The sequence below is a fragment of the Anarhichas minor genome, unplaced genomic scaffold (genome assembly GCF_050575085.1).
Source record: "Anarhichas minor isolate MPS153535 unplaced genomic scaffold, ASM5057508v1 ptg000058l, whole genome shotgun sequence".
Lineage (NCBI taxonomy): Eukaryota > Metazoa > Chordata > Actinopteri > Perciformes > Anarhichadidae > Anarhichas > Anarhichas minor.
The window spans coordinates 1,856,766-1,870,171 of record NW_027466504.1 but is presented as its reverse complement, the minus strand read 5'-3'; the positions used below and the strand labels follow the sequence as shown (position 1 = coordinate 1,870,171).

General features: G+C 38.5%; 1 protein-coding gene across 4 annotated transcripts in view; it reads right to left on the bottom strand.

The window, feature by feature from the left end:
- Positions 1 to 9,400: 9,400 nt before the first annotated feature.
- ltbp1 (latent transforming growth factor beta binding protein 1) overlaps positions 9,401 to 13,406 on the bottom strand; it is a 109,479-nt gene continuing 105,473 nt past the window's right edge. For all 4 annotated transcript variants that reach the window (XM_076076684.1, XM_076076685.1, XM_076076686.1 and 1 more), the window contains 2 exons: positions 11,921 to 12,070; positions 9,401 to 11,841 (listed from right to left, as the gene is read on the bottom strand). In XM_076076684.1, coding sequence (XP_075932799.1) covers positions 11,654 to 11,841; positions 11,921 to 12,070 — 338 coding nt within the window. In that variant the 3' untranslated portion in view covers positions 9,401 to 11,653. The remainder of the gene's footprint in view (positions 11,842 to 11,920; positions 12,071 to 13,406) is intronic.

The following is a 13,406-nucleotide window of genomic DNA, read 5'->3' as shown; positions in this document are numbered from 1 at the left end:
AACAAGCTGTGCTGGAAGCAGCGCTGCAGGCTGGAAGCAGAGCAACAGAGGAACACAGGAGCTGTGCAATGAGAAAATAAGATAATGGAAAAAAATTACAATACATGTAGTGTATTTGTGAAAAATTATAAAATTATAAAATAGCTATAACTTTGTGATTCTGTTTAGGCCAGCAGAGAAGGGTTAGCTGGCCCTGACGGCCCACCACTGGTAAGACCCAGTCAGATTGTATAAAGGCTTTGCGTCTTGATGTTTGCATTTTGGTGATGAAAATTGGTAGAAAAGGACAGTGTACAGGTGAGGGGGGGGGAGGAGAGAGAGGGCAGAGTAAAGGGAGACAAGAGGAGACAAGCTTCCAGAAAAAACTTCCATACATAGGAAGTCTGGATCAAACTGGCCGAAAATTTCAAGGTTCAAGCCTTGATTTTGTCCTATACTTCACATTACATGCTACTTCATTACACTTAAAGAACAAATATTACTGGGCCCACTATGAAAAATTGCAGATGAACATTTAATATCCAGGAGTTCACACACAATAGACATTGTAACAATTTGGTCTCAATTTAGCACATTGACCACCCACTTTGTCTGAGGCCACTTAGGCTAGGTGCCAGAACTATATACACACACTCGAGAGGCAGTTAATGACATGCATTTGCAGCACATTAAAAGATGCAGTGTGCTTGCTGTTACACATGTCTCCTCAAAAATCATTTTTAATTGAATGTATATGTAATCTATAACTTTATTTATTTTGTCTTTATTTAATTATGATAATGTATAAGTTAAAATGAATAACACAAACAACACACAATTAGTTGAATGCTGAAAGGCAGTTGTCCAAAACAAAATATTCCTACAACTGCAACAATGACTTTGAAAGATGAGAGCAAAGAATCCTGTCTTCTGACTCACATGCACGAAGAGCCAACCAAAGACAAAGGCACGCTTTAATACGTCTGCAACTTTATCTGTGCACATATCTCAGATTAAAGATTACTTCAAACAATCATCTGTGCAAACCCAAAACTAATGATGTAAAGGCATGACGGTTTGTTGTTATTTATACATTGTAGTATCAGTTTCATGTACTGATACTACAATGAACTAATAGTAAAAACAGAAAGAAACCGCAGTGTGTAGTAAACATTTGACAATAAGTGTATTGTCCATTGGAGGTTTATTTTGTGACTTCACTCCATTGTTCTCCTCATCTGGGGAACATTGATTGTATTCGTGATCACCGGCTATCATACAATATTCTATACATACCGCTATGTCCAGTGCAAGTAGCAGTTTGAACTACCGTACCAATTAAGGACAAAGACTACAATCAGCGTATCTATGTCAAGTACCACAAGACAATAAAACACACACAACTATGACTGAGACAAGTATCCCACTAAATATCTGGCAGATCAGTAACAAGACAAACAAGATTTTACATGTTGATGCAGGTTTCCATTCAAACATTTGGGCAACCATGTATGCAACTTACCTCAACTGAGACTTTCAACCAGCCAAGATCTAATAGCAGACCAAATGGATCCTTTTAAACATGTTGATGTATAGATCCACCTTTTGTCTGTTTAAATCCACATCAAAACCCAAATCCAGCAGGGTCCAAAAGGCTGCCACTGCACCCAGCATAGCTGTCCTGGTGTCTCCTAACTTTCTTCAGATGGTCCTCTATCATCCAAAGCCCTTTGTTTGTCTCAGCCATATAGAGTAGGCCTACTGCTGCGTATTCAGCCACCACTGATCCCAATGTCTGAGTTGTTTGTCTGAATGGCCACTAGACTTCCTTCAATTCTTTCCCAACATAGTTTTCCTGCCTGTGTTGGTTGGTTTCCCTGGACTGAGCTAAATATAGGGACCACACAAGGTAAAGTGGAAAAGAGCAGAGCAGGAAATGTATCACAATATGCTTGTGCGCACATTTCTGTTTGTTTCTGTGTGTCTTCCTGTCTGAAATCCCAACAACATTCACGGTAACTTTGTAAGTCAAGTTTCCAGTGGACCACGTACTTACATTTAAAAAAAATCTTTTTTGAGTGTCATTTTCTACATCTTCACGAGTAGGGTGGAGGAAATGCGTGTGTGTGTGTGTATGTGTGTGTGCTTGTACAGCTATCTTTGTGAGGACAAAGATAGCTGTACAAGTGTTAGACCTTCAGAGTGAGGACATTTTTTGAAAGTGAAGACATTTTGGTCAGTCTTCATTGAGGTACAGAGCCTGTTTGAGGGTTCAGACTTGGTTTTCAGGTTTAGGTCAGAATGAGGTTTAGGTTAGGGTTAGGGTAGTGTCCTCACACAGATAGAAGTACAAGGTTGAATTTGTGTGCGTGTGTGTGTGTGTGTGTCCACATTGTTGCTCTGTGCTTGTGTTAGAGGGTCAACCCATCCCATATTCCCCTCTAATGACGTTGTACACATTGTTTTGTCTCTTATGGCTTCTAAAAATGTCTGCCTAAACAAAAACATTGACTGCACATCCTGCTGCCTGGCTGGACAAAAATAATTGAACTCCAACGTGTATTGTCTCTCACTCATTTTCAACAGAAGGCTGTATGACAGCTACTATGGAGACACTGAAATTCAGTGTCATTTACAGTAATTTAAGAATAAAAGAAGACAAGTTGATAGATTTCCTGATTGATGAATTGGGTCATGTGTACGTAACAGAAATAATATTATGACACAATTAGTGGGTGTGTATGGAGGAATGATGAAGTTTTGTACAGCATCCCTTAACAAATAAATTGCACTAACTGGTGTGGTAAAGATGCTATGTCCCAATTTTAACTTTCAGTGTGGATGAGAAAAGTCTACTCCTGTGCTAAAATGCACTATGCTATTCAGCAGTCTGAGTTAGTTAATTTAAGTGGGCAGTACCACTGAGCAGGGTTGTCCTTTAATCAGAGGATCGGCGGTTTGATCCCCGGCTCCGCTAGTCCATGTCGATGTGTCCCCCAAAGGATGTAGGATTATACATGTTAAGAGACTTGACCTTCGCCAGTTACTCACCTCCACATACACACAAATGTTGCTGGAACCTTTAGTTAGATTTATTACATTACATTACACTTATTAGCATATTATTTAGGTTCTGATCATTTGTATTTTAGAAACAGAATTAACAAGTTAACATTCCTGAAATCAAAAGGCCACAACTAGAGTGACAAAACAAAGACTAAGAGCACTGGGGATAAAACTTGAACTTCAAGATAACAAAGTGTTATGAGACCACAAAGTTGGATTTAACAGAGCAAGCAGAAAATCATAAAAAATCCCAGTGCCATTAGATGTTTGTACACCTAATTTATGCTTTGACCAGGTCCGACAATGACCTCAGGTTGCATATTTTACTTCAATGGTAAACCCATAGTAATGCTGCTATTTGTTATAAATGCTCTCCACCATCAAACACAGACAAACCTGGTCCACAGAAAAAGTTATACAGTACAGTTTGGCCACTGATTGCTGAGCAGTGCAGTGTAGAAACACATCAAAATTTGAAACAAAATATAAAAAGTCCACAGTATCACCTACCTTGGAGCAAAAATTGTTATGAAATATATAACAAATATATATAATGACATTACCTCCTAAATACACCTGTTGTGAGAATATGTGTAAGTTTTGCAGTTTAAAGCCAATATAACGAGCCATCGGGATGCCTTACCTTACTTACTGTGACCCAGACAAACATTACTGCCAGATGACCTCTGCCATGCAAATCATAATCCTGTATTATCAGTCCTTATCAGGATAGCCAATGATAGTCAAAATTTACTTCAAGTGCTGCAGGTGAACTCTCTGTCTCCAATAACTTCCACAAACACTCTCCCTCACTTTTTCACTCACACACGGTCTATAAATAGATTCTGAGTTTACTGGAAACAAAGGTTGGTGTGCAGGACAGCTCTGCAAATATCACTGAGTAGCCTTGTGACAGATACAGACAGAGGGGAGGAGCAGATACACCACCAGAGAGACATAATCTAATCCAGATGGAAAATAAACATGTTCTGCTATTGATTCAACTGTTGTCCAGTCTCATGTAAGAATATATAGGTTCAATATGCTAACACATATTGTAGGCCAAGTAGTGTGACCAATCTGGTGACCTTGACATTTTAGCTGGTGTGCATCACAGCCAATTTTAAGCTGCTTCTGCCTTTCCTTCTAAGACAAGTCATAATTTGCACAGCCACAGGACCTCCTTATGAAATAGATAACAATATAGTTCATTCTTGACCTTGGAGACAGTGTGTGTGTGTGTGGGGGGGGGGGAGTGTTGAGTTTGAGCCCTGGATGTTCCTGCGTTATGCAGGTCCAGGAGACCCCTCTCATGGTAGGCTTCACTTGCCTCAGCAGTGGATTTGATTAGCAGGGTGCTGTCCTCTGTTAAAACCTGATAACTGTACAATTATGTTAAACAGCATACAAGTGCTCTTCCTGTTTTGTAGTTTCATTACATTTTTTGCTGCTGTGTTTGCATTGTTTCATTTTCAGTAGGCCTAGTTTATAAATGTTTGTTTTTCTTCCAAGAAGAATAACTTATGTAGGTAGACCTGCCTTACGAGAAATGTTCCTGAGTGTGACCTGGAGTTTATGGGTCTTTACTAACGAAAAATCCCTGACAATGAAAACAGAAACACTGGGCACAATCCACACCGTCACCTTCCAAAGGTTTGATAAAGGTCATGTACAACACATAATACACGTGACGTTTTGAGGAAAAACACAACATCTGTCATTTGATGGCATGACTGTAGCTGAGGAGCACATGGAAATTAGGTTTGAGATTTGCTCTGTACCTCAGGATAACATTTTGATTTAGTTTTTATTTCCCTGCTTTCTCTTCATGTATGACCACATATAATATATAATATCCAGCAATATAATTGATCTAGTAATATATTATATAATATATAAATAACATTGTAGGCAGCATATTAACATACATTCCATAAAGGCTCAAATTTAATAAAAGCTTAAAAACTAATTTATAAAAATAACATTTATATTTATATTCAACACTTCAAAAATAGAAACCCTACTTGGTTTCATTTTTACCTCTTTACTTCAGATGTCATTCAACTTATTTTGACAAAATGAACCAAACACTGACAATTGAGGGGGAAAATAATGAGAATAATCATGAAACAACATTTAAATCACACCCTCTAAACTAAAAATAATTCTGGTTTGAATTGAAATCAAACGCCATTACTAAGCCTATTTACAATATATTTAGCTAAGACTGATCTATAGAGAAAACCATAAAGTGCATTTTTGGATGGATGAGAAAAACAACACTGAATGGAAAAGCTAATGACTCTTCCAGTCTGTAAAGAATTAATAAACAGTTACTGATTGGTTTGGGTTACTCTCAAACAAGTTCCTCCCAAATTTAAACTGTTAAATGTCTGTTTTCTAGTTGCTCTCTTATTTTCAACATGTGGTGCTTCTACCTTCTCAGCCAACTGAATCTTTGAGTTTTAGTTATTTATTAGTTATTAGTTAGTGTTATTTATAACATTAATTATTTACAAAAGTCCTCAGACGCGTCAACATATTCTCACTCTCAACTTGTCAAATACCGTAGCTTGATCAGTGGCCGTAGGCTTCAAACTATGACGCTCTACATACCCCTCTAGAGTCTTGTTGGGGATGGCATGTAAAGTTTCTGCTCCTTAAATGCATAGTGTCTTTTCAAAATAAACTCCTGTGTTCACAGGAAGCATACAGTTTCCCCTCATGATATGCATACAGTCCCTTTTTCAATATAATAAGTATATTTGTTACCCAGTGGTGCCGTCAGGCCCAGCAAAGCCTTCTCTGCTGGCCTAGACAGAATCACAAAGTTATAGCTATTTTATAATGTAATTAGTTTTCATAAATACACTACATGTATTCTAAATAATTTCTCCCACTAGCTTATTATCTCATTGCACAGCTACTGTCTTCCTCAGTTGCTCTGCTTCCAGCGCAGCTTGTTCTAAGTAGAGCTTTTATCCAATCAGATTTCACCTCTGTGTCTCTAGGTAAGAAGAGAGGCCCGGAGGCCTTCAGAATTAGAAGTGAAACCCTTTGCAGTTTAAGTAAATGGGGACGATATTGTTGATTGTCATAGTCTTCAACCAATCAGATTTTTAGTTTGACATGTTGGGCGTATTCTTTGACATGTCAGAGCCTTCCAACTGGCCTACAAGTACGTGATTGGTCAGTGGGCTAGTGTTGACATGTTGGGCGGTGACAATCCCAATATCTACTGCCTCTGTTGAGCGGACATTTTCAGCCCTCAAGCCCCTTAAAACGTATTCAGGAAATGCAACTGGGGAGGCTCGACAGTCATCACTGGCGTCCATGAATCTAGAAGGACTTCTTACTGGAACTAAAATGCACGGATGTACTGAACAACCGTGAGATTAAACTCTTTGTTAACAAAGAAAGGAGGATGGTCTTTGTCTTTAATCAGAATCAGAACCATTTATTGCCAAGGAAGTTTGCACCTACAAGGAATTTGTCATTTAAATAGAGAACAGCAGCTTTGGTAAGTGAACTGATTTTGTTTTTACATCTGCAGTAGCTTTAACTGCCATAAATATTATTTATGTCATTATTTAATATGCTTGTTTATATATTATTATTTGTACAACTTGTTTTTATGAATATGGATTTTTGTTTGGTTTTATATGTGATAGGAAGTATTGTTACATCCTATGTTGTGCTGGGACACCTTTAGTCGTGGCACAGCAACAAGGAGACACGTGAAGCGGCAGAAGTCTATATACTCCGCACAAAGTGTTAAAGTGTTAAAGTTAAGTTTAACCGCCACTTTTCTTTTGGTCCATTTTGGACCGCACTGCCAATACACAAGTGTGTGTTTGTCCAGATGTGCGAGTGTGTCGGGCCATTCACGCAGCGGGAGGGGGGCTTTATGGAGTGAGAATGGCCGGTCTTTTAGTTGATTTAGCTTCACAGCGGCCCTCTGCCCACACTTAAAGGACCAAACAAGATCGATAGAGGAGACCCATAGCGCGAGAAAAAGAGGAGAGGAAGGGAATAGATGTACTAACATCACAGCCTCAAGTCCTGGCCGGTGGTAATCAAAGCCGTAAAACCTGATAATTACACCGGTTTCTCTGTAAGCAGGACTGACTGGGGGAGACAACAATGCTGGTGTGTGTGTGTGTGTGTGTGTGTGTGATGTTTTATAATACATTTTAAAGGCTTCCTCTCCTCAAAATGTGAAAGTGAATTAATTAAAAAAAACAAATTGTGCATATATTCAAATGAAATTGAATGACTTCAATTCAAATGAGTTTGAATACGTCCAGTGAACCACATCCACATGTGTGCAGATGCTCAGAGTTCCCCGCTAATGCTCGGTAAAAGTGGCGAGGGCTTGCAGGAGCAACGCTGCCGTGAAGCGAGGAAGTGAGTGTTTCCCCTTACGGTTCACAGAGGAGTCAAAAAGAGAGGGAGGCGTGGAAATGAGATGAATAGGAGCAGGAGGGTGGGAGGTGAGGGAGAAAGAGAGAGAAAACACACAAAGCGTTGAGCTGGAGTGGGAATCGACTCGATGCCTACTGGCCATGAAGTTGGAGGAGCGTCATTCTGCTCCTGCACATTTAAAGACAATGAGAAGATGCACACATGACTGCAAACAGATTACAGTGAGAGAAAGAAGTATCTGATGTGATGTGAGACTTCATGCATTTTCCTGACTGATACGGGTGTGTCAATATCACAGCGCAACATCAGCAATGTGAAAATATTGGGGTCAGAATAAACCTGCAATAATCAGTATCAATAGTATTTGGGTGATCAGAGTTAATTTCCAAGTTAGTTATATTGGAGTGGATATGTGTGAATGCCAATTTATTCAATTTTAAATAAAGTATGGCTATGAATAAAATAAATTGTGTAATACATATAAAAAATACATGTATATATATATTTACATGTATTACATATATAAGTCAATATAGTTGAATAAATTAATAAAGAGATTTTTATTTTTACTGACTACTTTTAATTTTATTTCAGGGTACTTTTGTTTCCAAATGTCAGACTTATTTTCCAGCTTTTTTATTTGTATCTGTCTTAAGGTCCATCTAACATCGACCGGGGTTGTGCTAGCTAGCTAATTATTTCTCCTCTCTTATTTGTGGTCTGATGAACCGTAAATTCATCAAATTCATGGTCCCATATTATCTTTATTTTACAAGCTACTGTAGCTGTCATTTGTTGGGTTTGTTGTTTGCTGCCGTTGTGTTGTTCTGAATCTGTCATATAACCACGTCACATTCATTTGAGTATAACGGATGGAAATAAAATTGGGAGTGAGAATGTGTTGGTTTTTCCAGCGGCACTTTTGGTTGCACCGAGTCAAACCATGTCACGTTTGATTTGTGTTTCCATTACCAGTTTGAACTCACCGAGTTCCTCTCAAACAAGCGTGTGTTGCGAGACTCAACTCATGTCTGTGCGGGAGACCAGAGAGAAAGATTTTAAAAGTCTGTGTGTTCAGCTCTCAGTACTTTTGTAGCTTCAAACAGAATCTCTGTGGTTTGAAGTTTAGTTTCTCTCCTGCTTTCAGATATCTGGTTTATTTTACTGTCATGCTCGCATTCAGCTGTATAGGAGTCAAGCTTTTAAATAACATAATAACTGGGGCCTTTAATTGGGAAGAATTTATAGGAAATTAAATATGTTTATCATCAAATTAGCAGAGCTGAATGGCAGCATTTCTTCAATAAAAACAAGTCTTCTAATACTGCAGTAAGGAAGAGTACAAGCAGAAGAAGCAACAGTGAGAAGTTGAATGCATGATGTTCCCTGAGCCCTATGTTCCCTCAACCCTATCTTCCCTTATGCTCACTCAACCTTACATTGGCTCAGCCTTGTTCCCCCAGCCCTTTGTTTTCTCCACCATGTTCCCTCAATCCTATGTTCTTGCAGCCCTTTGTTCCCTCAGCCCTATGTTCCTTCAGCCTTGTGTTCCCTATGTCCCATCAGCCTTGTGTTTCCTCAGCCCTATGTTCCCTTAGATCAAAACCTCCACCAGTGCCATGCCATTGTTTCAATTCTCAATTGTCTATTTGTCCGACAACCCGATATCCCGAAAATGTAATTAGTGGATTCGGTCACGGAAGTGAACAAAACTAGCTGATACTTAGCTGTTAGCAACCCAACTAACTTTGTGAGCTATTTTGGCTTGCTAGCGCCAGATATAAGATATAAAAACATGTATATGAATAAGAGTATGTAGCCTTTGTAATGACAACCTTTCATTTGTTCAAATGTAAAAATGCAAACATAGAAATATTATTTGCCAATGCATGATGTTCCAAACAGAAAAAACTGAAATGCCAGCCAGTGCAAATATCACAATTTGTGGTTTATTACCAAGGCTTTTAATGTACACTGTAATATGAATTCATAGAAAAAGCTATTTATTCATGTACAAGTTACAAATACATCAGCTGTTTTTTTCCACTCTTTTGTTTAAATGTACACAAGTTTCTCCTCTCCCATCGCTGTCCCATAGCAGCTTTACAACCTGGCAAGACTTTGCAGCAAAATGCAGATAAGAGAATTATGAAAAATAAAAATGCATTTCAGTCATCTCAACACACCCTCCGTATATGTTATAAGGAAGGAAGAAAGCAATACCAGGAAACTCAAAGTATTTTAGTTCTTTGTGAGACACATGACACTGAATTATTATGTCCCTGAAAATAAGTAGTTTTATGATTGCATTTTACCATTCTTACAAAACAGAGACAAAATCCAACAAAAAGCTTACTCCAAAGGCTTTACATTCGCAACTTTTGTTTCGAACATCAACATGTGCATATTACGGGATTTGGTGATGCTGTAGTGTAGAAACACGCTTTTCTTTATGGCAGACAAAGGGATGGCAATGGTGAAAGAGAGGGAGAAGACAGTTGGCCTCTTCACAGAATTAAATATCCACAATCAGTGTGACTGGGTAGAAAAACAACAACTGGATCCCCCAGCACAAGTCCATAGGGTTTGTCGATACGTTAAACGAGCAAAACGGCCTCTAACACATAAAATACTACTTAAGAACAAAATAAGACACAAACAACAGACAAAACATACATTTTATACAATTCTGTTTCTATCACCCACATAGGCACCACATATCAGATTAAGTTGAATCTTCATCTCAAGTAAATTACTCTTTGTTTCATGTAGTGTGTATGTTTTACAGTGCAGAATATATGGGCTTTGATTAAGTAAGTATGTGTTTGTTGTATTTCTATACTTTTAAGGACCAAATGTCCCCTCATGATTAAAACAAGTGAGGCTCTTGAAGACATACTAGCTGATCTGCACCTCTTTGAGTTTGTCATTTAAAATATAGTAAGATAAGGTTTAGGGCAAAGTTGTTTGGCTTTGATTTAGCATTTAACTCTTAATGTTAACAATTACAATTTTAAATGCATAAACCATATTAAACACAACTTAACATGACTTGAGGGACTTCATCAAATGTTGAGCTAAGAAAGAAAGGGATTTTTTTTTACTCAGGGAGGACTATAAATACGTTGCTAGACATTTCGTGGGGATTCTTTCAAGCAGAGTTATTAGCCGTTAAAGGGATGTCAATGTCAGCTGACATGTCTTTGGTGATCCCCTGACTTTTTCTTTTGCACCATTGGGTAAAATATTTTAAAGTGTCCAATTCTTTGGTTTATGACTAAATACCCCCAGAACTAATGACATTCCATCAGTCTGAGCTGCGATTTCTGTTTTGTGCCATTTAGCAAATACTAGCATTCAAATATGCCAAAACTAAGACAGTAAACATCGCCAACATTATACCTACATGAGGCTGTCATGCTGGCATGCAACCTACTTTTTGCTAAATATTTTTCATTGATATATTTGGAGATCTGGTAAGGCGCTGCAACTCTTACTGCCAACATTCTGGAAGCCAGGCTAAATACCTACCGGCTCTAGGACCATACATGGAGCACAAGAAATCTTCCATCCAGATTTGAAAGATCGCAAACTTTTCTTTTAACCAAAGAGAGCAGAGCAAGTTGCAATGTCAACAGCATAATCTGAAAGTTCATAAAAAATTATACTGTTACATATTTTTTTTAAATCAGGTCATAACATTGGGAGTAATTTATAATATATAGGACAGGTTTATCAAAACAATCAATGTATATATCCATAGGTTTGTAGAGCAGAAGGGAAATGCAGGAAGTAAATAAAAAAACATGACTGAAAAACAGCAGATCTGAATTAGTTATTAAATAATGGAGTAAAATAAGAAAAATAATTAGATTAATTCAAAGGCAAGGTTTATGGTTTATGTTCTTGAGGTTCTGGGCATTTTTAACAGTTTGAAGATACACCCCCTGATTTATATAGTTATATGACCCCTAAATCTTGACCTATCCTCAAGATGACTTTTGATGAGTGGCTGTGAAGTGTTTTGGGATTTATGAGTGCTACTGGACACTTTAACCAAACCAGAGGGTTCAACTTTAAGTTTAGTGTTGAGGTTTTTTGCAGCGGCTGAATGTTGGTGGACGTCCTCACAAGTATAGTAATACAAGCTTGTGCGTGTGGCTTTAGTGTCTCTTGTCGCCCCTCAGTGTCCGTCCATGCTCACTGTGCGTGTTGATGTTTGGTGCGTTGCTGCCGGCACACAGTAGTTGGGTTTGTCAGAGGCAGTGAAGCCTGGCAGACACACACACTGATAGGAGCCCACTGTGTTGATGCACTTTGCATTTTTACACAAGGACATCCGATTGTTTAGCTCCGAACACTCGTTCACATCTGTGGACAGAGGAGGATAGATACTTAACAGTTATGCTATGTTTTTATATGTTCTAGTTGTGTGTAAGTGCCCTCTTACCAACGCAGGACATGCGGGACAGGTCCAGGGTGTATCCATCGAAGCAGTCACAGGTGTAACCCTCCTGAACCCGGACACACCGACCGTTCTCACAGCCATTCAGAATCCCACACTCCTCTGCTTGCAAACCCTCAAATGCCTTGAATGGATCTGTAGCAGAAAAAAAAAAAAACAACTCCAGAACTTTTAATGTAAACTTGTAATCCTGTGATAGTTGTCTGTACATCCGTCAGTACACTGCAAACAGGAGCGCCTCTAGATAATTCAGCATACTTTAATGATGCAAATTTGCCAAAATGTAAGCAAATACAGGCCAAAAAACCCATGGAGTTTGAGTTAGAGATCCCAGTTAACTAACGGACTCCGTAGTTCCAAAATTTGAAGCATGTTTACCCCGTAAATAAAATGAATAACTGCAGGAGTTTATCTTTTCCAGCTAAGTCAACACAGGGAGCAGAACAAGGTTCCTAACATCTGGCTTTAATCCTCACAAAAAGTGAACTGATAAGACCACTGGCCTTAGTCGAGGTTTCTACTAAGGCTCCTTCATATGTCCTCTGTTTCTCATGTTTTTACCATAGATAAATCAAAGCACGCCCCAAAAACCCGCTTTTAAATTTTCAGTACAGAACATAGTTTGCATTAATGGCTCGCAATCAGTTCCCACTGTGACACATCAGAGGTTTTCTTTTCAGCTACTGCAGGTCTGGAATCGGGACCAGCTGACTCTTGTACTTTCCTTTAAAGGAACTCGTTCTAATATGTTGTTCGTTTTATTGTCACTAGACGGCAGCAAAACGCTGTGAAATGAATATCAGTCAGCGTTTGTCATCAGAGAAGCTGAACCTGGATATTTAATATAATACTCATTCATAATTTGCACTGTAATTCATAGTCTGCTTCACTCACAGCAGTTTGTACAACTCACAACTGTCAAACCAACTGTAGATGCTCAGTGTATTACGCCAGCTCATTAGGTACTAATGCCCTCTAATACAACCAGCAATAAATCCTGCCTGTACTCCCATGAATGCATTTTTTAAAACTGTTTGAGAGAGGAGTTGATTCAACTTTAAACTTATGCTATAGTTTGTGCTGCTGTTGTTACTGAGAGGTAGTTCTAATATCTTGTCCACCCAATTTATATCAATGAAGGTAGACAACACAGATCCTGTCATCCCCGTTGTTTCCCCGTATTTTATAATACGCCTACAATAACAGGGGTGTTTTAATAAGTTTCAAAAGATAAATACATTGTCAATAAGCTAAGTTTTGAATTGCATGCGTTCTGTGTGGACAATAACCTCTGAGATAAACTAAGTGAACATTTTCCAGCTAAATGGAATACACTACATGGCTGCCATGCCATATAAAGCAGTGAAATCAATTAGCCACATTCACACATTAATTGTTTGTTCCTTTTTCTCCATTGGTCAGTTTAGTATTAACTGGTAAAGATCTTAGACCAGTGGGTTCTTTCAAGGGC